Below are 22,230 nucleotides of genomic sequence, written 5' to 3'. Positions count from 1 at the left end.
CCTGCAACAGAGAATCAGTTTTTACTGTGTCACTGAATGCGGTTATTCTACCATTAGTGTATGGTCAGAGCTACAAGAGTAGTACATCTGCCGTGTCTTGGAGAGCATTATACTGCGGGTTAGCGTAGAACTATGCCTGCAATACATTGCACGTATCTTCCAGTTTCCCAGAAGTGCTGTCAAATAATCTGTTTTATTAAAATAACGGACTTCTCGTTTCTTACTTGTGCATAACAAGTACTCAGCATGAGTTTGTATGTTCAGGTGAACATACGGACATTTACTACTAAAATATTATGAGGAAATGGGGGAATGTGTTTTGATAACTGAAACTGGAAATAATCTCAATGAGAAATTATATTAATAATTTTTTGTGAATGTGGTTCTTTTTAAATACGGAAACCAATCCTTCCACGTATCCAGTGCTATCCCCAGTTCCCCAGCTTTGCTCTGGCTCCTGGTTTTGGCCGGAGATGTGTATCAGTACGAGGTGCTTCTGCTCTTCTGGAGCTAAGACAGCCTCCCCCGGGTGTCTCAATCCTCCTGGAGCAAGCTGGTGGTTAGATTGAATCTCAGACAGTGGGGCTTAGCTGAAACCAGGCACCGGGCCGCCCTACGGAAATTTCTTCTGTTACATACTTTTGGTGAGAGGAACTGTTCTCATCAGCACTTTGAGCTTCTTGCAACCGATTCGCTCCACTCCGTTAAAACCTGTCCTGGCATGGGCACTATTGCTGCTCCTCTCTCCCCTGTACGGCCGCTGCCAAGCGTTTGAGCCCACGATTTACCACCAGTCTCTCACAAATTCTATTGCTGTGTAACTCATGTTTGGGAGGAAGCTGAGTACCCCACCGGGTCGCTGTTCTCTCCATCGCACCACCGGTGCTGCCAGCGCCCTGCGCACCAGCGGCAGGGGATGCTGAGGGTGCCAGCAAGGCAGGGGACAAAACCCCTGCCAACAAGGTGCCCAGTCCCACCCGACCCCATCCAGCCATCGTCCTGGGACAAGGCGGGTCCCGGGACGAGCCGTGGAGCCAAGTCGGCAGGTCTGCGTCGGGAAGGCATGAGGCTGGTCACGGCGTGCGTACGGCACAGCTCCGGCAAAGCCCTAAATCCAGCTCCCGGGCTGATGGGGGGTGCTGGGGGGTAGGCCCCAGATGAGGCCGTTCAGGTCGAAGCCTTCTGGTGGACTCGGGACCCTGACAGTCATGTTCCAAACTTCTGGTTCAACGCATTCATTAATGTTGTGTAATCGATGGTCAAAGCTGGCTTCTCAGTTTCTATTTGGATTTCTAAATGTAGTATTTTGTAAAGGAATTGGAGGACGTTCTCACTAGGAAGCTAATAATCCCAGAATCCCAGACTGGTTTGGGTGGGAAGAGACCTCAAAGATCATCGAGTTCCCACCCCCCTGCCATGGGCAGGGACAGGGTTTATATGTTTATAATGTTTTAGCAGGCAGAACAAACAAAAGCAGAGGAGGGTTGGCTCAGATATTACCAAAGAGGAAAGTTTCCAACCAGGATGAAAGCTTTAGGAGCGAGCATGTTCCAGTAGTTCTGTTTCTGTAATATTACTCTTTGGGTTTCTCTTTAGGAAAGAAGAAGCCTTGCCCTGTGCTGAAGCCACATTAAATGGCCCTGCTTGATGAAACAGATGCAATGGGACGTGTGTGATCCAGGCCAGGCTGCTACCTGGTGATGCAATTTGTCAATTATTTTTTTTTTTTTCATTTTAATTTTATTTTTTAATAAATGCTGCATTGATGAGAGAGCTGGCATTCAGGACCAGACACGCAGTTTCAACACCAACAATCTGTTCTGAAAGACACTTGCATTGTCTAAATGTAGCATTGATCAGTTAGTCATCACAGGAATGATGGGGTTCTTCCCAAGCAAGCCTTCTGCCTAATTTTAGTTCCTTGTCCCCTTCCCTCTCTCCCTTGTTTTTGTTTTGTATTTGGGGTTCAGTCCTATTTTCTTAGTGTTATTGCACACAGTATTCAGCTTCTCTTCAGAAAGGTAGCAGGTCTAACGCTGGGACTTGGACAGTGCACAAAAGTCCCGCAGTCGTGTGACCAAAGTTCCTGATGGAGCTGTCTTTGGGCAGCATTTGCACCGCTTTTGTATAGCAATAAAGCCTTATCAGAAACATTTCATAGGAGGAAAAGATGCAAACACTTTAAATGGGATGAAGCAGGGAGGGATTTTATTTTACATTTTTGTGGGGTGGGAGGGAAGTCATTGACGTTGTCCCAAGCCAGAGGCCAAGCGGCTAACTTGCTGTAATGCTGAACTGTCTTGAGAAATGGGAAGTCTCTGCATTCCAGTGATTGCTCAGTGCTCTCTCCTCTGGAGATGTGACAGTTTGCTGCGGGATCTCGGGTCGGTTAGCAATTGGTCTCTTCTGTCCGAGCCATCAAAACTCAACTTCCCGGATGTCGTCCTCCGTTGGCTGGAGAGTATGCAAAGAAGGTAGCGTGTTGTTTGCCAGCTAAGAGGATAATGATCCACTGGACTGCTGCCGTGCAGGAGCGAGAGCAGATATGGCACAAACAGGTTATCAGGTGTTTGCTGGCTTTTTGGAGACTAATGTATTTTCAAATTATTATGGAAATCCTTTTCTGTTTGTTTTGTTCTGTTTTTAAAGTTTTTAATGGATGCAGGAACAGCAACACTTTTGCACTTTGTACCTAGTGACAACATTGGAGAGTGAAACGGCCCCAGCACAGGACTCCTCCTGTTACTCCCCGGGTAGTCGGTCACGGAGAAGTTTTGGGGGGATGGGGACGGGGATGGGGGGGACACAGGTACCCACTGCCTTGGGATAGAGAGTAAAACAGTATGGAGAAATGGACTGCGCTTCAGACTGCCTGGGAGCAAGGTCAGTTGAAGGTGTGTGCTTGACTCTGGAACACAGGATCTTCTGCCTAGGCTGAAGGACCTCCTCCTGTAAGGACCGTCCCAGTTTCAGACACTGGTCTGCACTCAGCGGTGCTGGCCTCTGCTTTGAGCTTGTTCCCAGACCGGACTTGTGCGCATAGATCATACGGGTGTAGGTGTTGGGCCACTTGCAGAAGCAGGCTCGGGCTGGTAACAGCAGGTCGCCACGGCCGGTGCTCCAGTGCTTGTTCTCTACCCCTGTAGTGTAGATGCAGAGCTGGGCCTGCTTTTGTGTGTAAGCCGTATGCCGAAATCCACCTGTCAAATGTTACACGCCGCTTCTTTTATTAGTCCGAGACCTAAGCTGGAAAATCATTCACTTTGGAATAAAAGCATGAAGCTTGACACATAGGTAGCCAAATAGCTTATTTTCAGATATATTCTCACTTGTGCGTAATGAGGGACTTTACCCTGTGAGTATGAAAAAGTACCTCACCCAGATCTGTTGTTATGAGCAAAGGCATCCTAGCCAGACTTCAGTCTTTTAAAAAATCCTTTATTTTTAACTGTGATATGTATGTAGTGCATATGAAATTTTCTTAACTGTATTGAGAGGTGGTGTGTGGGGGGGGGATGAGATGAAAAAATGTTTTCACTGTTCGAGTCAGTCTGTTCTGCTGGATCAGTATCCGACGGTGACGTACCCGCAGCACGGGGTTATCCTCGTGTGCCCAAAGATAAAACACATTTTCATTTTTGCTCTTAGGGAAAACTGAGGATTTGCTTTGCTGGAATACCAGCTAGGGAGCTCGCAGTGCAGAAAGCGGGATGAGATTTCTGTGTGCATCTTGGAAGTTGTGTGCTAGGGTTGTGGGCCGCTTGTATGCTGCTGACATAGCTGTGGGTTCTCTCAGCTGCAGTTACTCGGTAAGCAGGTGCTTTCGTGGCACAGTACTGTTGCTCTGGAAGTCTTCTCACTTGCTCCTTGTAATTTAACATCAGTAATTTAAGGTTACATTGCGCTGGGAAGAAAAGTCTCTGCTTTGGTTACCCTGCTTGCTGTTTGGAGATCAATCCCCCTCTTAGCCAGGATTATCAGAAACAATTAGTGGGTTTGAGTTGCTAATTGGAAGCACATTAAAGTCTTAACTTTCAGAGGATTGGTGCTAGAGTTTTTCTGAAAATCAGGTTCTCTTCGGGCATTCTTTAAACACCCAAGAACGATACTATGAAGGCCAAAAAATCATTAATACAACATCAGCACAGCTTAGTCCAGCAGCTGGTTGAAGACCATGATTGGGCTTCAGTCCCATTAAATACCAGGCGATGGCAATAGTTCTCTTCCAGTCCGTTCACATTCACGGTTCTTGGCTGTGGTGCTTGCGGGTTCCATCATGCTACGATTATGACCAAGTCCATTCAGGATCAAGAGATGAAGGGGAGATGTCCATAGCAGGCAGGATTTGATCATCCTTCTGGCTTGATACGTTTTCAGCCACCCTTTAAACAGATAAATGATCTTTGCGTTAGGTTACGTCATAGACAGGGCTCACCTTACATCACCTCGAGCCGTGCTGGCCAATGTTGCAAGAATACCGATTAGCTGTACCCGCCTGATCTGTTTGTGACGCCTTGGTTTGGGGAGCAGTAACCTCCGCCTGGACAGCGGTACGGAACAGCCGGCAGCAATTGCATCCTAAAACGTTTCAGAGCTACACGCGAGGCCACGCTTGTGCCTTTCGTTGCAGGTTCTGAACTTGTCATTCATTAGCTTTTGGCTTTGAGTCTATAAATTTAAATGAAAGCTTTAATAATCTATTTAAACATATCCAGTAAGCAGATTTAAAAACACAGTTTAGCTACTGAGGGGCTTGTTATCTAAGTGTATTAATTTGATTACTTGTGTCCAGCTACTTTTGTGATAAGATGTTTTACCAGTAGTTGGATTTGTAGAAATGCACAAGCTCTCTCGCTTTTGTGACAGTGAATGATTCCTCCACGTTTGGGTTTTAAGCTCCGAATTATACCTCATCATTCCTCATCCTTGTACGTTGGAGTTTGCAGATCAGAACAGATCCGGAGTCAGGTGGTGGTTTCCTTGCCTGGCTCAAATAACGGTATAGGTAAACCGTGCATAAATTTCTTTCCCGTTGTGAGGTTGAGCTTCCCATCCCCCTGGAGTCACAGCGGATGTGCAGAGTTGGTCCCCGTCGCTGTCTCAGCTGTCTCCTCGCCGTCCCAAGGCTCTGCGACTGGTTTTGGGTGGCTGTAGGACACAGCGTGCGGGGACTCGGCCGAGCCCCTTCCGCAGGTCAGGCTGTGCCCCTGCCTGTGCCCCGTGCCACGCTGTCCCCGCGGCCGTTGTTCACGGAGGCATCTGGGGGCTCTTACCTTCTCCCCCGGTAGCCGTGTGCTCTAGGGAGGGACTGTTACCCCAGCGTGGGGCAGGACGTGTTGTCGACTCAAAATGCATTTACTTCACCCAACCGTAGCCCTTAAAAACCCCTCGGCTTGCTTCGATACCTGGTCAGAGAGCAGCGAAGACTAAACAGAAGTTATATTCAGCACTGTCCTTTCTCATTTATGTGCAGTATTTGGAATCTGTCCATATCGTTAGGGTATATATAATTTTAGGTCTGAATATGTATACTGATGAGTGTGTATATAGATATATATTTGCAATATGTATTATTCCATGTATATTTATACACACACAGTTGGGATATTGTGAGGAACCTGGTGAAGCAGACCCTCGGAGCACAATGAGCCTGACTTTTATATCTGCGTACAGCTCCCGTGATCAATGCACCTCATCGACAAACATTCGTTGTACAAGACCAAAACCAGCAAGGCGTACCTTACTGCGGGGATGGTTCTGCTGGAACATTCTAGTTCAACCCTTCTACCCAGCTGGGCACTGGTGTGGGGGATTATAGGAGAGCGGTGGCTTGTGCGGTGATCCCGGTGGTGTTCCCGGGATCCCGGTGGTGGTCCTGGTGTCCCTGCTGCTGCAGAGCCGTGCCCACGTGCTTTCACACTGGGAGAGGAGGGGGCCTTTTCTGCACAATTAGCAATTAAAAAGTGATCAGCCGACACTAAATAATTCTGGAATCGTAGCACATTTGTCTCTGGCTGGTTGGGCTGTGGGAAAACACGCTGCTTTGGATGATCCGGCTGTTCGGGCATCCTGCCATCATCACATCAGATGACTGTTTCCAGGCGTCCGAACTCCTGTGCTCGGTACCTGGGTGTTAAGCTGCGGGGGGAGCAGAGCTGTAGGGCTTGCCATCAGAAAACCCTGTGCTGCAGAGAGATCGTTTGGAGCCACAGAGAGGTGATCTGATAGCAGATAAAAACGTGATTTGGGTTAATTATTTCTGTTGCTCGCTACAGGCTTTTAATGCTGGTGTGGGGATGACAGCACGGTGAGCAGGGCGGTTACGAATCCTCTTCAAACCGGGGGAGATCTGGAGGTGGGTCCCTGGGTCTGAAGTCCCTGGTGCCGTCCCAATGAGGTGGGGTCCTCTCTGAAATGGTATCCACCAGCTTCAAATTTAGGTGCGATAGTCCTTTGAAGGAAAGCAATCAAGGAACATGATTGTAGTTTGTTCAACAGTTTCACCAGTCTTCTAACAAAATTTTCCCATGCACAAATATAATTTATTGCTGCTTCTCTTCAGCCATAACAGTTATGGCAGGCAAAATCCCGGTTATTCATCTGGATAATACGTTCTCAGCAAAGCCTGATAGAAATTTCGTGAGTGTCCCAAGGCTTTGCTGCCGTTACTGCTTTTTAGAGCACAGCAGTTGGCAAGCAGAATGGAAAACCAGTGGGTGCACAAATTTAAAAAAAACCAAAACCACCCCAAAACCAATGATGAAACCCCACAGTGTTCCCCTCAGCATCTCTTTGCAAAGGCTCAGGCATCCCTGCCAGTGGGAAGGTTTGGGTATGGTGCGGTATGCAAGGTGGCTGATAGTTAAGGGACGTTCCTCAAGAACATATCTAAAGGAAAAAAGTTAAAATGGCTTTATCGTTTCCTACTGGCTTCCCAAAATCATTTTTCCAAGAACTAGCCAGTCAGTGTAATTGAAATCCTTACTGATCAGTGGCATAACTCAGAGCAGATCTTAGTGCGAGGCACTAAGGGTTTACACCACGGTGTATGCTCCTTGGTGTTTCAGTCTCAGCTTAATCCTTCCAGCCGCGGAGCGCCGTGACTTCCCTCCTGCCCGGTTAGAGCCGTGCCTGAGGATGATGCAGCCTGGGGCTCCAGGTGCGGGTTACACCTCGCTCTGTGCGCTTCGCTGGCACTTCGCTGGCACTTCGCTGCCTTCGCTGCCTTCGCTAGCGTTTGTGTCAGTGTTTACTAGTAAGCTTTTTTCCGACTTCCCCTTCGGTTGTGCGAAGCACCGTCTTCCTGCAGTGGTAATCCCCGTGAAGCTGGAACAGCCCTGTTTTCTTCCCTCGTTCGGTTTAGCTAGTGGGGGGAACAGCTGCTGTATGGCGGAGTCCCCTAATCTCTGCAAACCTTAAAGACCAAAGGGGTTTGCCGGTCGTGGTGGAAGAAGTGCAACAAAGTCTTGGAAGTCCTCCGGTACTGACCGTGCAATCTGATGTCCCCTGGGACTTTGTGAGAGAGGAGAGTCCTGCATCCTGGCTGCCAGAGTAATTACGCTCGATAAATAAAATCATTCGATATTTTTGCAATGTAATGCTTGACTTTTTTGATGCCATACAGCCGCTCATCCCGCAGTTTCCAGTCATTGAAGTAGTAGGTTTTCTTCTCCTCTTGCTCTTCCCAAAGCAGTGATCTCACCCTGAATCACGTTCAGAAATTATAAACAATTGATTTTGTAGTTACCAGAGGTTTTGCTGGCATTAGAAAAAGAGACAAAACGAAACCTGCTGTTTACGATGGTATGCTCATTCTCTTTGTTGTGGTGGTGGTGGTTTTTTACCTGGCATCACTTCTCTCCGAAATCCTCTTCGGCCACGTACTCTTGTTCTGAAAGCATCTGTACCTCCGGTTGCCAGCTCTCAGAGACCAGCGTAACACACTGCCGTGCTCTTTGGCCAGCACCAGCTTTAAAAGAAAACCTTTTTAGGTGCTCGCCCTGAAGGAAAAGCTGCTCCCTTGTTCTGAGAAGATCTTGCAGCTTTCTGTTCCGATTGCGTGGGACGGGGGCTTTAAAAAAAAAAAAAAAAAGGTTGATGCATAGGAAAGCTGAAGGAAGAACGAGCTGTACTCAGGTGTACCCATCTTCACAGCATGGCATTGTTCGGGGGCTTATTATTAATTGTTTAAACCAGGACAGGTTGCATTCAGTGCTGTACGCAGGAGAGGCACAGCAGCCTCACCGCTGAACCGATGCCGCTGCACACTTGGAGCGGTTGTAGAAGAGCTGTCGCTTTGATTGCAGAGTACCGTTCACATTCCTGTCAGCTTCGGCTCCTCGACGCGTGTTGTGCCGCTGCTGCTTTCTTTTCTGGTCTTGTCCTAACTCGCGTGGTTTCCCTGGTTGGGGTGTGGAAGGATTTCTTTAAGCCCTGTTACTCAAACCGCCAGGTGATGCAGGGTATGGCTGGCTGTAATACGGCTAACGCTAGGCTTGGAAGGATTTCGTTTTATTTCCAAGAGCAGCGTGGGCAGGGAAGAGCCGGAGGCTCTCCGACACCCGATTAAACTCAGACCTTGCCCTTGGAGGCTATCGAGTGTATTGACACTGAGTGTCTGTAAAGAATCTGGGGCTTGGGTGTTCATCTGTTCTCTGATTCAATAGCTCACTAATCACGTTGCAACAGGATTTTGTCCTTTGCAGAGATTAAATTTGAGTTTGTGGCACTTTGCAATTGCGGTAGGTACGAACGGGGAGAGCTCTGTGGTTCGGAAGTGGGGGGTATCGCCTTTGTAAGGTGGGCTAAGACCGACTTCATGCAAGATTTTCCCCTTTTGCTGATAAACGTGTCATCTTGACAGGTGCTGTTTTGTGGATGGATCATCCCCACGTTGGTAGTTTCTCCATCGAAGCAAGGAACCTTTTTTTGAGTCCCAAATCTGAGAACAACCCAAACCCATGTGTAGCTCATTGAATCTTAGACAGAGACTTTCAGTATTAAGTATCATTTCTTGGTGAGGTTGCACCGGTGTGTTCAGAGGCAGAGTGCCGTATCTGACGTGGGCGCTGTACGCTTATAAGCACACGCTTTCCATTATGCCGAAATTTTAAAATAACTTGGGATAAAGTTTGAAGTACTAATTTTACCTTTGCTTGACAACTTGCAAAAAAGGAATCCTTCTGGTCAGGGGAACCGCGTGGTTTTCGTTTCGTTACGGACAGTGCCTTAGCTTGTTTCCAGAATTACGCTTCATTAATTATTTTCATAGGTCCTGGGCAGCAGAAACGGGCACCTTAGAGGTACTTAACGTGTTAGACCGTTTTTAAAATTCAGGTCAATGAAAGTTTAAGATTCTTTGGAAAATGGATTTGGTACAATTCCTGTTGATTTCCTACTGGCTAAAGTTTCCAGCTTCCTGGGGAATGCTGTTTGTTTGGGGTGAGAAAGTGGGGTTTGATAATGGTTTCCCTCTGTGGGAGCTGCTGCCGAAATGCCAGCTGATAGGAAGTTTCTAGGAAACCTAAGCAGGCATTTTCCGTGTACATTTACGTACAAACTTTCTGACAGATTTGAATGCGGACAATAATCAGTTTGGCTCCTCTATGTTAGCTCATCTCATCTAGAACTCACTTACCTCATTACTCGAAGGGCATTGTGGTGACCAGGCCGACCTCCCTATTCATTTTTGTACGAAAACTAACTGTATTTCCTAGTGACTGTTAGGTCACCTTCCACAATGTAAGGATAAAAATGTCAGTGAAATATGCCTATATGTAAAATGTATTTTTATATTTGATGCTGATCAGGAGAGAAGAATCCTTTTTCTCTCCCTGAACCCGGGGGGTTTTTATAAAGGACAGATCCTTCCCCATCTATTTTTTATTTCTTCAAATTGTTTGGACAGATGTAAACTATTAAAAATCTTTTATCATGTAATTTTGATGCTCGTAGCTAGTTTTTCAGAACTGCCTAGGAATTCTAGAAATGCTGTAGAGAATCTCCCACTGCTGGTGGATTTTGTCTCCTGCAGCAAAGCGAGCCATTGCCGGCCGCTGCAGAAGCATCTCCTAGCCTAGATCCTTAATGGAACTAAACTTGAAACCTAATTAACTAGAGGCACAGCAAATGTTAGTTGAAAACTTCTCGTTGTGTACAGCTCAGAACTATTTCCCTCTCGTTGGCAAGCCCACGGAAATCCTTTGCCAAAATGCTGAAGGTGGCGTCCGAGCCAGGCAGAGCCGAGTCGCCGGCAGCGAGGTCCTGCTGTCGCTCTGGCCTCGGTTACAGCGCGTGCCGGCGCGCGTGCCGCCGGGTCGCTTGGTGCCGCAGCCGTCTGGGCTTTGATCTGCGAAATAGGAATTGGAGAGTCACCTGCGGTACTTGCTTGCGCTGGCGGCCGTGGGAGAGGAGGGTTGTGGTCCTCACTGCGTGGCAGGGGCTTAGCACTGAAACTTTAACTCTTTTCCTGCTCATCTCATCTTCAGACTAAGGCTTAAACACCAAACCGTGACTGACTTGCCCGGACAATCTGGAAAAATGGCTTTATGCAGAAAATCACCTCGTCTCTTCTCCCCCGAGGTCAGGCAGCATCCGTGTCTCACACGGCGGTGCGTTCTCTGCGCATCCCCACCGCCCGGCCGTGTCCGCTCAAAGCGTTTGAGGCGAGCAGGCAGAACGGCTCTTGTCCTCCCTGGCGCCTGGTGAGCAGGGACCGACCCCTTTTAGGGGCTTTGTCGCTCACCTGAAACACGCCGGTATCGGTTAGGGTAAGACAGGGCACTAACCTTGCCTTAAAGTGCGTTGGTCACACCTGTAATTTAAAGGTCGGCATTCTTACTCTTTCGGAATCAAACGACATGAAACCATTAATTACCTCATGCTATAAACTCATGTAAAGTTTGACTGTAACATATGGACCACATGAAAATACGCGTGTTACGTGAAAACATTAGAAGTCTAAAAAAAAAAAAGGAAGTAGAGTGTTTAGTAAAGAACACAGTAAATTGTAATAGTTAATTCAGTGTTCAGTTCCTATACATGGTTTGAAATAGAAACGTCATCTTCACAAAGAATATCTTTGCAGTCGTTTTCAAAGCAGCGTTTTCTTTCTGCCTGAGACTCTGAACAGAATTTTCTTTCTTTCTTTCTTAAAATAAACAGGCCAAAGCACGGGGTGGAGAGTTCAAAGTACTGGGGACTCCTTTGTTTCCTTTCGGAAACTTCTCTTCACATGGCATGTATCCTATTAATTTGTAATTAATCTCCATTTATTCGCCCATCCGTTTCTGCTCTTTCCTTTGTAAACCTCTGAGGACTCCTGTCCCTCTGCCAGCGTCTCTGCTGAAGCTTTACCCAGAAAAGGCATTTGTGCTCACTGAGACACGGAGCGGCTCCTCGCTGGGATAGAGCTTTCCTTTTTTTTGTAACTTCAGTTTGTCTCATTTCTCACACTTTCATACTTTACCTTTTATGGTACAAATCCACTGGGCCATCCTTCCCTGCCCGCCTTCCCCTGAAACTCTCTGTCACGGGGATCGGGGCAGAACCGCATCATCTTGCGCGTATGCGCGTCGTCTTTCTTGCGCCGAGATGCGTCCGCAGCATCCGCAGTCGCTGCTCTGACCGAAGCCCCGTGGGGCTGGGGGTCGGGATCGCCCGCTCCGCCCTGGCTCGGGTTTGCTCCCCCGTTCGCAGCACTGTCCCGTTCCTCCCCGGACCCTGTCCTCGCGGAGAGCTGCCCTGTTTGCGTTCCAGCTGATGACCGAGTGCCCTTGGAGGAGCGAACTGTCTCTAGGGCAAAGCAATGATCAGCAATAAAAGTTCCGGATATAAAAACACCAGTGCCTTTGTTTTAGTTTGGAAGGAGTAACTTCTTCTCATTCCAGCTTTGGAACTAAGTCATGTTTCATCTCCAGATAGCCAGGAAACAGGGAAAGAGAACGTGATGCGCAGAAGGATCCCACGCTCTAACAGTAATAATTTTCAAATACCCCGTCGTCGTTCCGAGTGCCTTATGTCCATCCCGAGCCCAACAAAAGGTATTTCTGTTCCTTGTGCTCTTCCTCCTCTTGCACCTCCCCTCACCTCGTAGCTGCTTACGCCACTCAGCGCATCCCTGTGCGCATCGCTGAGCATCCCGCTGCGGCCGTTCCTGCGCGGGGAGCCCAGCAGGTCGTCCCGCCGGGGCTGGAAGGAGGAGCCCTTCCCTGGGCTCTTCCCTGGAGTCGGGCTGTGAAGAGGAGCCGTGGACCCTTACGGCAGAGCGTGCCCACTGGTAGGGACGGGGGACGCTCGGCCTTGTCGGCGTCGCTGTGCCCCCTCGCCAGCTCGCGCGTCGGTATTTCACAAAAGGGAAGGAAAAATGTCGTTTGGGAGTCGTCGTCTCCGCGCTGCGAGCCGTGGGTTGCCTTGAAGGACGGGGCTGTGCGAGGAGAAGGGGCTCCTGCTGCTAAGGGGAATAGAGATTCCGCAGCGGAGGGCGGTGCAGCAGAGCGTTTAACGTGCAGTAGTCACGGTGAATTTGATGTACGTCCTGCTGTCTATTCAGAATGTTTTATTGATATCCAACTAAAAAATGTACTTTGAATTTGTCCTCCAAGTGTTAGGGAAACTACGCTTAAAAGCACCTAAGAAATTGATTATACATAATTTTGTGTTTAAATATAATATTTAATATTAAATATTTTATTATTTAATGTGTAATTTAAATTAAAACCTCATTTGTCAATATGGGCATGTAAATATTTTCCCCTTATGAAATATAAATATTCCTCATCTGAATTTTGTTTTTTAAATGAAAAGCAATTTTTCTGTCAAACAGTCACTGAGAAATACTTGAAAAGCTGCCGACGAGCTTTTCCCTTCCACCGTTACTCATACCTTTAATAGCAGCACGGGATCCGTGTAACTGAAAATCACGGAAACATTAAAACATTCTGCATTAAATTGGATGCGCGCCGAACTCCGACCTTGCTGTGGCCGCCGAAGTCACCGCAGAGCCCGTCGCGCGGTTCGGGGGTCGTCGCCCTTGGGCGGGATCCCGCAAACCCCCGGTGCTCCCGAGAGGAGACGCGGGCCGGGCCCTGAGCTGGCTTCACCGTGGCTGCGAATGGCGCAAGGCGCGCTACCACGCTGAGAGGGGCTGCGCGAGGGCAGGGAGCAGCAGCTCTGTCCCTAAGCTTGCTCAGGCTGTTCGCGGGCGGCGCTGGCGGGGGCCGTGCCGTTGCTGGTGGCACCGGGGGGACACGGCTCGTCCTGAGGTGTCAGTTGGCCCGCCCGCCCGGCGAGCGGCCCGGTAGAGTGGCCGGCCTGTAATTCGGTGATTCCCGGGTAGTCGGTGCACAGCTTGGGCCAGGAGCCACCGAGCAGCGGAAGCCGGCTGTCTCATTCCGCGGGCTCCCAGCGCGGCCCTCGGCAGCGGAGGAGGCGCACGCGCGTGTGCCGGGGGCTCCCCGGCTCGGGAACAACTCGCGCCGGGCTGGGGCTCCCCGGAGCCAGCCGAGCGTTGGCGGAGCCGGAGCAGGTGAGGGGCCCCGGCACTGTGTCTGCTCTCCGCTGCCGGGCACAGGAGCGTCCGTCCCTCCCGAGGGTTCCCTCGCAGAGGCTCCGGGGCCTGCGGTGGGCCTGGATGCCATCCTTAAAACCGGACCTCAAAACAAAGGCAGTGGCCGGAGTTAGGCTTGCGCTGAGCTGGGCTGAGCTCGCCCGAGGAAAGCGGCACGATGTTGTGTCGGGGCAGGCGGTGCAGGGATGGCGGAGCAGCCTGGGGACCCGGTTTGTAATTAGCACTTGCACAACCTCAGCCCTCCCCCCGTGCAGGTATTTTTGCAGCATCCCTGGGAGCGGCGACTTCTCCCTCCTGGCCTCTGCCTTGGCTGAGGGCGTAAGCGACCCAGGGCTCCTGGGTTGGACCGTGGGACAGAAGAGACCTTGGGATTAAAAGTATTACCGGGATGTCAAAGAAGATAATTAGTTCTTCCACCAGCCTTGTTGGTAACTTAAAGAGCAGATTTAGAAGTGAGAAATACACTTCCACTTGCTGTACCTGAAATATTTTTCATCTATTTTTGTAAATTCTCCTGGAAGCATCATTCCCTGCTTGCAGAAGGCCGTGCCCAGCACAAGGAGAGGCCGCTGCGCCGGCAAGGTGGGAGCTGCGGGGCTGAGGGCTGCGCGGGCAGCGGCGGGACGGGCAGGAGCCGCTCGGGAGGCTTTGGAGGAAGGAGCTGCCGGCCGGGGAACCCGGCTCTGCGTGTCCTGGGCTCCTCCGTCCCTTCCTCCGCTCCTCAGCTTCACTTGATGTATATAGGGACTATTTATATATATATATATAGACATATATATATATATTTCTAAATTCACATTAAACCTATTTTTCTCAGAGCTTTTGGGTTTGCATATGACTTCTTGATTAGCAAACATGCACCTTCTAACGTGGCTTAATCATTGGTACAAATAAAAAAGTCAAAGGTACTGGGCGCAGGCGGGCGGCGCGGGAAGGGCAGGTTCGCTGGGCACGCGCCTCCCCCGGCCCGAGGGGCGAGAACGAAACCACTTGGCTTTTTCAGTTCAAGACAAAATACAGTTTTATACTTGTTGCCATATTCTCTAGGTAGGTAAAGCTGCTTTCAGCCTGAAAAGAGGAAAAAAAGAAAAAAAAAAAAAAAAAAGCCCTCGAGGGTGGTCTCCATTTTGGCGTTTTTCTCAGTGAGGCTCATGGAAAAGGAGGTCATTGATTTTTAACTTCTGTTCCTTGTCTGATTCTGTCTTCGCCTTTTGTATCCAAACCGGGTTTTGACAGCGTTTAAAATTTAGATGAGCAGCTTCAGTTGAAATGTAAAGTTTTATAGAAACCTTTTTCTTGATCTAATGTTTTGTAAACCTTTTCTTTACCACAACCCAAGTACTGGCACGAGATGGGTTTGGCAGTGCTTAAGGCAGTCGGCTCAGGCGTGTGCGCGTGGACACGTATACGTGCGTACATGTATGTGCGTACATGGAGCGGGTGATATGTATTATTGCACATTAAAATATCCGCAGATCTAATGATATTTTTTACTACGGGCTGTATCTGCTCAAACAGAAACTTCCTTTGTAGGCTCTGATTTTCCTAACTCGACAGGACACCATCGTTTAACCAGTTAATTTGCACTTAGCATATTTAAAGCAATCAGAATATTAAATATTCTTTGCCACCTTATCTTGGTCCACGGTCTGGTGAATTGGAGCTTCTGGAGCTGCTTCTCGGGGGCTTTTCCGTAACCTCCGTCAGGTTCTTTTCTGTTTGGCATTAGGCTGCAGTTAGACTTGAGGCGATTGACAACGTTTGGCGCTTTGACTGTTAGCACAAACACTTATTTAAGGCCTGTCCACCCCAGAAAAATCCACTAGTCCCCATCTTCAGCTGAAGGATCCAAAAGGCTTGTTTAAACTAAAAATAAACCAAAATTTTTTTATTTTTTTTTTAAAGAATTACTTCCCTCTAGGAGACTTGGGAGGCTGCGGTGAGTGCAGCGATGCTGCTTGGAGCTGCCGGCTCCATCCAGGCATCTCTGGAGGGAGCAGAGCTCCGGCTGGGGAGGGTGCGGGACCATCCCTGCCCCTGGCGTTTGCTCTTTGCTGCAGCCGCTCGTTTCAGGAGAAGACGGTGGTGACGGCCACGCTGCAGTCCCTGTGTCCCAACTGGGGTAGAGCTGAAGTCCGGGGTGTGCGGGATGGGAGGGGAAACCTTCCTGGGTGCCTGAGGACAGGGGAGCCGTCAAATCCACCGCTCCACGCTGGGGAAGGCACCGCAGCCGTGGGCACCGACGGGTGTGAGAGCCGGGGCTGCAGTGCTCCGTGCCCAACCGTGAGCCCAGATTTTCAGCGCAGCTCTGCACCTGCTTTGCTCGTCTGAAAAAAAAAAATCCAGTCATTTTTGTTTCTGTGTCCCGAGAGCCGAGTTGCCCTGAAAATCTGCCGCTGAGCCGTTGGGTGCTGCGGGGAAGCCCAGCTGCCGTGCTTCCCCCAGGAGCGGCTCGGGGACAGGCTTCATGTGCAGGTGCCTGGGGGGGCCTGGCCGGACAAGCGAGCGCTAGGGGCTGCATCGCTGCCTTGGAACCCCCACACGCCATGAAGCAGCGGCTGATTGGTAAGACGCACTCTGTATAGCAATAAGAAATTCTTGCCTGCATAGACGGGGTCCTGGGGCTGTGGCAGCGGCCGTACCGGTCACGGCTGAGGGATGAGAGGGGGGCTGGTGCAGGAGGGTCCTCGGGAGCCCGGGATGGCCGGGGCTCCATGCTGGGAGACGCAGAAATCCCATTCCAGCTTCACGTGGCCTTTCCTCTACACCGGGAAGGAGTGGCAAAGGGGGGGTGCCCACCGGGGGGTAGTTAATTTAGTGCAATGACATAGGGGAGCCTTTTTTTTCTCATGATGCCTACTGCCCTTAAATGTTGAAACCGGGTCTTTGTAAGCAATGTCTGTGTATCTATGTGTATATATGAGGGACAAATTTTAAATTACTGCCTTTTTTCCCTGTTTATTTTTCTGAGTAATTCCAGATGTACTTTAGTCTCTCTACTGTCAAAACTTTTATATTGTAAATCTGATGCTGGTGGCTTTTGGTTATTTTGGTTTTTGTTTTTGTAAAAAAGAAAAAAAAAGAAAAAAAGAAAAAAGAAAAAGAAAAAAAAAAGTCTGCATCTCTCTATGTTGTCAGTTTTAGGCTGTAAATTCCAACTATCAATAAAAGCTGAAAATTCACGTGCCAGTGGTGGATTCCTCCATCCTGCAGGACATACTGAGCCCTCGCCATGCCACATCCCACCCTCCGCTCGCCTGAGCGGGACAGCTGCGCTCTCCGGGTTCAGCCCCGCCACCCTGTGCAGGCAGGGCTGAGCGCAGGCAGGGGCTGAGCGCAGGCAGGGGCTCAGGACAGGCAGGGGCTGAGCGCAGGCAGCAGTTTCTTCTGCCCACACCTGCAGGCTGGAGGGTGGAGGAGGAGCAGGGGTGGGTCCCTGCAACCCCTGGTAGCAGCTTTTCATGTCGTCTCTTGCTGTCCGAGGGCCAAGGAGGGCAGAGCGGCTTTTGGGGCGAGGCTGCTGTGGGGGGGCGAGCGCAGCTTCACTCTCAGGAATGCAGCGCTCAGCCACCATGTGCCAGGGTTGCTGAGTCCAGATGAACGCCCGGCTGTAAGAGCCACCTGGCTAATGGGAGAGGTGCCAAAGTGACGAGGGGGTTCTCCCAGCCCCCCCCCCCGGATGGTGCTGTCACGTACCTTGGGTCGGTCTTTGCCGAGGCCTGGCATGCGAGCCTGCAAACCGCAGGCAGGGCCCGGGGGGCCTTGGCCATTAGCAGCCGTGCCTGACGTTTGGCTCCGCACATGGCTGGGCCCGTTGTGGAGTTGTGTTAGCTGCAGTGGAAGAAAATCTCAATCCCATGGCTTCTTGTGCCAACAGGCTCTTCACCCCAAAGCAAGCAGCTGGTGGTGCAGCTAAAGGCCACGCCAGCACTAAGGTGGAGCAGGGTTGGCATCCTGTGCCTCCAGCTGTGGGCAGGCCTGGCGGCACCACCCCGTTGGCATCTGCTCGGCTTGGGCCATGTTGACCGTGTCAGGACTTGGCACGTCAGATGCCTGGAGCCTTCTGTGCGCCATGGAAGCGGGGGCGGGGGGGGGGGGGGGGGGCATTGCAAACCAGCACCCTTGGGTTTGGGTGTCCTTCCAGCTTTCCTCGACCGCTGTTGCCCAGTTCCTGCTGCAGTTTTCAGTGTGCATCAGCTGCCCTGCACATCCCGTCCCCATGGCACGGTGTGCTGGGGAGAGCTGTGTGCTCAGCAGGGACAGGCACGGTGGGGGGCTAACACCCCCAGGTAAACCTTCACACATACAGACAGACACAGACACACACAGAGACACAGACAGACACAGACACAGACACCACACACACACCCCGGGCCCTTGGGGGGAAGAGTAAAACTGGACAGCAAGCAGGAGCAGGTAGGACAGCGTAGCCTCAGCACAGGACGAAGGTCCTTGGCTGCCGTGGGGAATGCAGGGCCCAGGGCAGCCTCTGTGTCCCCGGGGCGGTGCCGGCATCTCCCGTGGAAGAAGGGGACAGCCCCGGCCCCTTGGGACAGGCACTGAGCCCCCATCCTGTGGTTCCCGCAGCGCTGGCATGGGTGGCAGTGAGGCAAAAGGGCATGTGTCATATTAATTTTTTTATTAAATTCAGTTAGTTTTCTCTTTATATAATAACTTTCCTCTAGGCACAATACAATACAAGGACTCTGTATGTTTGACACAATGTACAGAAACTTCAATAATCTACAACTGCTCAGGTAAGTTACAAAAAAACCTCCATGTTACACCAGCTACCTGCCACAGCCATTATTGTACAATGAAACAAAGAGGGGAACCTGGGGGTTAAGACTGTACAAAGGTCTCTGCACTGAAATAAAACATTGTACTCCTTTAAAAACAAGACAGGTAGAAGAGCTGGCCGAGCTTGCAGGGAGGCGGGAGGGTCGGGGCCCAGCCGGCACGGTGGCTCTGCCGGGCAGGGAGGGCTGCGCAGGCCGGTTCCTGTCCAACAGCCGGACGGCAGCAGGTCCTGAGCGACCTCGCGTCGCCTCTTCGGCGCTCCCGGCCAGTGACCCTCGGGTGGAGAAGGGCCAACCCCCCCGCCACGTTCACACCAGTGCAGGGGATGGATGAGGTGCTGCAGGATCCGTTTCTGTACCGATTCCCCTTTCGCACTCACACTGTGACAGCAACAAGCAGGGAGGTGACAGCGGGCGGTGGGACGCGCAGCCCCCAGCAGCGCTGCTCTGCCGCGGGACAAACCTGCCTCTCCTGCCGCGGCCCCTTGGGCACCGGCTCGGCCTGGCAGCGCGGGCAGAGCACAAGCACAGGGGGACTGGGGGGGCTCGGGGAGGGGAAGAGCCCCGAGGTGGTGGGGAGAAGGCGGCAGCGCTGTGCGGTGCCCTCGAGGTGCTGCCCCCTTCTTCCCGCATGAGGGCTCAGGTGGGGGGGGCAGGGGGGTGACCTGTGCAAAGAGACGCGTCCCAGCATGTCCCGGCCCTGGCGTCACTGCCAGCGGGGACCCCAACTGCAGCCGAGCAGGACCCCCAATCCCAGGGGCTGGGCTGGTCCTCCTGCCATGCAAGGGGACAGAGGGGACCACCCCAGGGCACCAAGGAGGCTGTGGCATTTGGCACCCCCCATGGGGAACGTGCCCCCCCCCCCCCCCCCCCGCCCCCCGTGACAGCAAGCCTGAGCGTGGAGGTAGAGACTGTGCCCCAGGCAGGACAGGGAGCCCTTCTCACGGCCTGAGCAGGCAGCTGCCTGCTGGGAGCAGAGCGGCCACATCCACGTCCCCTCCCGCGACACGGAGCCCAGCGCCTGCAGCTACAGCTGCCACCGTCCCCGGGCAGACAGCAGCCATGCTCACTTGTTCTTGTGCCAGACTGGCACAGCCGAGGCTGAAGGCTGGGACACTCTCCCCACTGCTGCCAGGGGGACGCCAGCCGGGCGGGATGGTCCCCGTGCTCAGGAGAGTCGCCTCCGTGAACACCGGCACCCTCAGCTGCAGATCCCCGGATCCAGCGAGACGCGAGCGAAGCCCAGGGCACGCGTAGGTCAGCTACCGCGCTGCGGGGCAGCAGCAGCAGGGCAGCAGGGAGCAGGGCAGGTTCTCCCCGTGGATGCTCCGGCAGACATGCAAGCCGCAGGGAGGACAGGGCTTTCTCCAGCAGTGCAGGGTGGGGGAGGCGGGGTGCACCCTCTCCAGCCGGCTGACGACCCCCCTGCTGCCGCAGAGAGCTGGAGCGGGGCGGCCCGGCGCGGGAAGTGCACAGAGGACACACAGTAATTACAGGGCTCAGACAGGCCCGGGAGGACAGAGCAGGACAGGCTCCCGCCCGCACCCCCAGCCTGCTTCAATGCGAAGAATTCCTCCACTACAGTCCTACCATAGTGTAACATGCTGATCCTGCCCCCACTGCCGCCCGGGGGGGTGGCCGCGGGCTCCCCAGCTCCGCACCCCCCGGCAGATGGGAAGGAAGGCCATCTCCTCCGCTCCAGTCCGTCACAGCCCCGGCTCAGATCCGAGCCTGGGCACTGCCTCTGCTCCACGGGCCGGGGCCCGGAAGACTCTGTGCCTGGAATAGAGGCTCCTCGGAGCCAGGCTCACGCGTCCGACAAGCAGCTCTGGATGCGGTCGATCCACTGCTGGGCTAGCTGCACATCCTGGGCGCAGAAATTGTAAACTCGTTTCGTCGTCTTCAGCTGCAGGGGAGGAGAGAGGAGGTGAGCGGGGCCGGGTGGCTGCACGCGGTGAGCCAGCAGCACCGCAGCCCCTGGAGCCTGGCACTGCCGGAGCGAACGGCTGGGCTCCGCGGCAGGGCCACGAGTCACCGAGCCCCTTTCCCTAAGGCGTTGCTCGGTGCCACACTCACATCGAAGAAGGCTTTCTCGTCCACCGTCTTGGGGGCCCCTATGGTGGGGGCTCCTGGGGTGATGGACTCCACCTCGGCCAGGTCAATGACCCCTTTGCACTCCGTGTCCATCCGGCTGTCGTAGTACCGCAGCTGCAGGGAGAGTCCCGCTCGGTCAGGGCTCACGGGAGGGAGGGAGGGAGGGGCAGACCCCGGGGCTCACCCACCCCTCAAGTACCTGATGTTTGGTTTTATCCAGCACGAACCAGCGAGGCTTCCACGGTTTCATGAAGGCTCCTTTCTTGTACAGCGATCCCTCGTAGGACCTGCAGGGCCAGGCAGCGCGTTAGGGTGGAAAGCAGAGAGGGGCTGAAGGGCGGCTCAGCCTGCGGCACCCCAGCGTCAGCAGGGACGAGAAGCCATCAGGGTCCACGCTCTGCAGAACCTCTGCAGAACCCACACGTCCTCACCCCTCCCCAGGGAGGGATCCCCCTCTCCCAGCGCCACCGGCAGCCCCCGGCGCCCCGAGCCCCCCGCCTGCCTGTTCTCGCTCTCCGACATCTGGAACTGGCTGTAGAGCGTGCTGGTGCTCTTGCGGCCGCCCTGCTTCCCGCTGGAGGGGGTGGAGGTGCTGCTGGTGTCGCTGTCCAGGCTGAGGTTGAGGGTAGAGCCCACGCCGCTCTCCTGCAGGTACACGCCCAGCGAGCGCCGGTGGTGGGAGAGGCTGGAGGACATCAGCAGGGAGCTGGGGGTCTGTGGAGAGCAGAGGGCACAGCGTGAGGAGGAGGATGGCACAGCACGAGGGGGAGGATGGCCCCGCGCCCCTCGGGCACAAGCCAGCCTGGGGGCAGAGCACCAGCCCCCCTCCTCGGCCCCAGGGGCAAACACCCACCTTCACTTGGGGGACCCTTGGCAGAGCTGACCCCCCCTCCAGCCCCTCCCGACGCCGGCACCCGCCACACAGCCCCCAGCCTACCCGGCTGCCCTCCGGCCGCGCCTCGGTGCGCTGGGAAGCTTTGACCTTGTCCCACGTGTCCTTCCAGCGCTCTGGGACCTGCCCCAGCTCCATCTCCAGGTTGTGCAGCTCCTGCGCGGGGATTCAGGCATCAGCCCAGGAGGGGGCAAGACCCCTGGGACCGCTGTCCCTGTCCAGGGGCTCAAGTGACTCCACCCCGGCCACAACCCTGTCCCGCTGTGTGCACAGGACAGCGTCCCACCCCCGGGGACACTGCGGGGACCCCAGCCCAGCGCCAAACCCAGACGACGCTGCCGCCAGCAGCACTCACCTCCAGCAGCTTGGAGATGGCGTCGGGCTCCACGCGGCTGCGGTTGTCGTAGCACGGCCAGATGATCTTGCGCTTCGTCTGGGGAGCGCTGGTGTCCTGCCGATCCGCCTCCTCCACGTGCTCCGGCTGCCCCTGCGCCAGCTCCCAATCGTAGGAGGGGCCCTCAGAAAGCGTCTCCTCCGTATAGTAGTCCCACACCTTCAGGTTGGAAATGTTGCTGTACGGCCTCAGCACCTGCGGAAGCGGCAGGGTTACGGTCAGGAAGGGCAGCAGCGTCCGGGCAGGACACATCCCTGGCTCTGCCGCAGGGACATCTGTGCAGATGGGAAACGAGCCCCTTTGCAACGAGCTTTCTCCAGGGGCGATGCTTTCTGAGCGGTAACAAGAGGCAGCTGAAGCTGCTCAGGAAAAGGCAACACTGGGCTGGAGACAGGCAGAGCTGCTCCCAGCTTTGGCCAAGATGGAGCCCAGACCGAGCCAGAGCTCCGGGCAGCTCGGCTGCAACCTGGCCGCATCAGCAGAG

General features: G+C 53.2%; 2 protein-coding genes across 10 annotated transcripts in view; one reads left to right on the top strand and one right to left on the bottom strand.

Annotated features, from left to right (window-relative positions):
* PPP6R2 (protein phosphatase 6 regulatory subunit 2) overlaps positions 1 to 15,891 on the top strand; it is a 118,476-nt gene extending 102,585 nt beyond the window's left edge. For both annotated transcript variants that reach the window (XM_075746592.1, XM_075746686.1), the window contains one exon: positions 1,597 to 15,891. In XM_075746592.1, coding sequence (XP_075602707.1) covers positions 1,597 to 1,648 — 52 coding nt within the window. In that variant the 3' untranslated portion in view covers positions 1,649 to 15,891. The remainder of the gene's footprint in view (positions 1 to 1,596) is intronic.
* A 2,300-nt stretch (positions 15,892 to 18,191) lies between these two features.
* The window catches only part of SBF1 (SET binding factor 1), an 82,338-nt gene continuing 78,299 nt past the window's right edge, over positions 18,192 to 22,230 (bottom strand). For 7 of the 8 annotated variants that reach the window (XM_075745886.1, XM_075746044.1, XM_075746126.1 and 4 more), the window contains 6 exons: positions 21,708 to 21,941; positions 21,398 to 21,508; positions 20,963 to 21,174; positions 20,660 to 20,747; positions 20,443 to 20,574; positions 18,192 to 20,272 (listed from right to left, as the gene is read on the bottom strand). In XM_075745886.1, the coding sequence (XP_075602001.1) occupies positions 20,174 to 20,272; positions 20,443 to 20,574; positions 20,660 to 20,747; positions 20,963 to 21,174; positions 21,398 to 21,508; positions 21,708 to 21,941 (876 nt within the window). In that variant the 3' untranslated portion in view covers positions 18,192 to 20,173. The remainder of the gene's footprint in view (positions 20,273 to 20,442; positions 20,575 to 20,659; positions 20,748 to 20,962; positions 21,175 to 21,397; positions 21,509 to 21,707; positions 21,942 to 22,230) is intronic. The other variant, XM_075746467.1, reaches the window with a different exon arrangement.

The sequence above is a fragment of the Balearica regulorum genome, chromosome 1, assembly GCF_011004875.1.
Source record: "Balearica regulorum gibbericeps isolate bBalReg1 chromosome 1, bBalReg1.pri, whole genome shotgun sequence".
Lineage (NCBI taxonomy): Eukaryota > Metazoa > Chordata > Aves > Gruiformes > Gruidae > Balearica > Balearica regulorum.
This window is presented reverse-complemented; position numbering and strand designations above follow the sequence as displayed.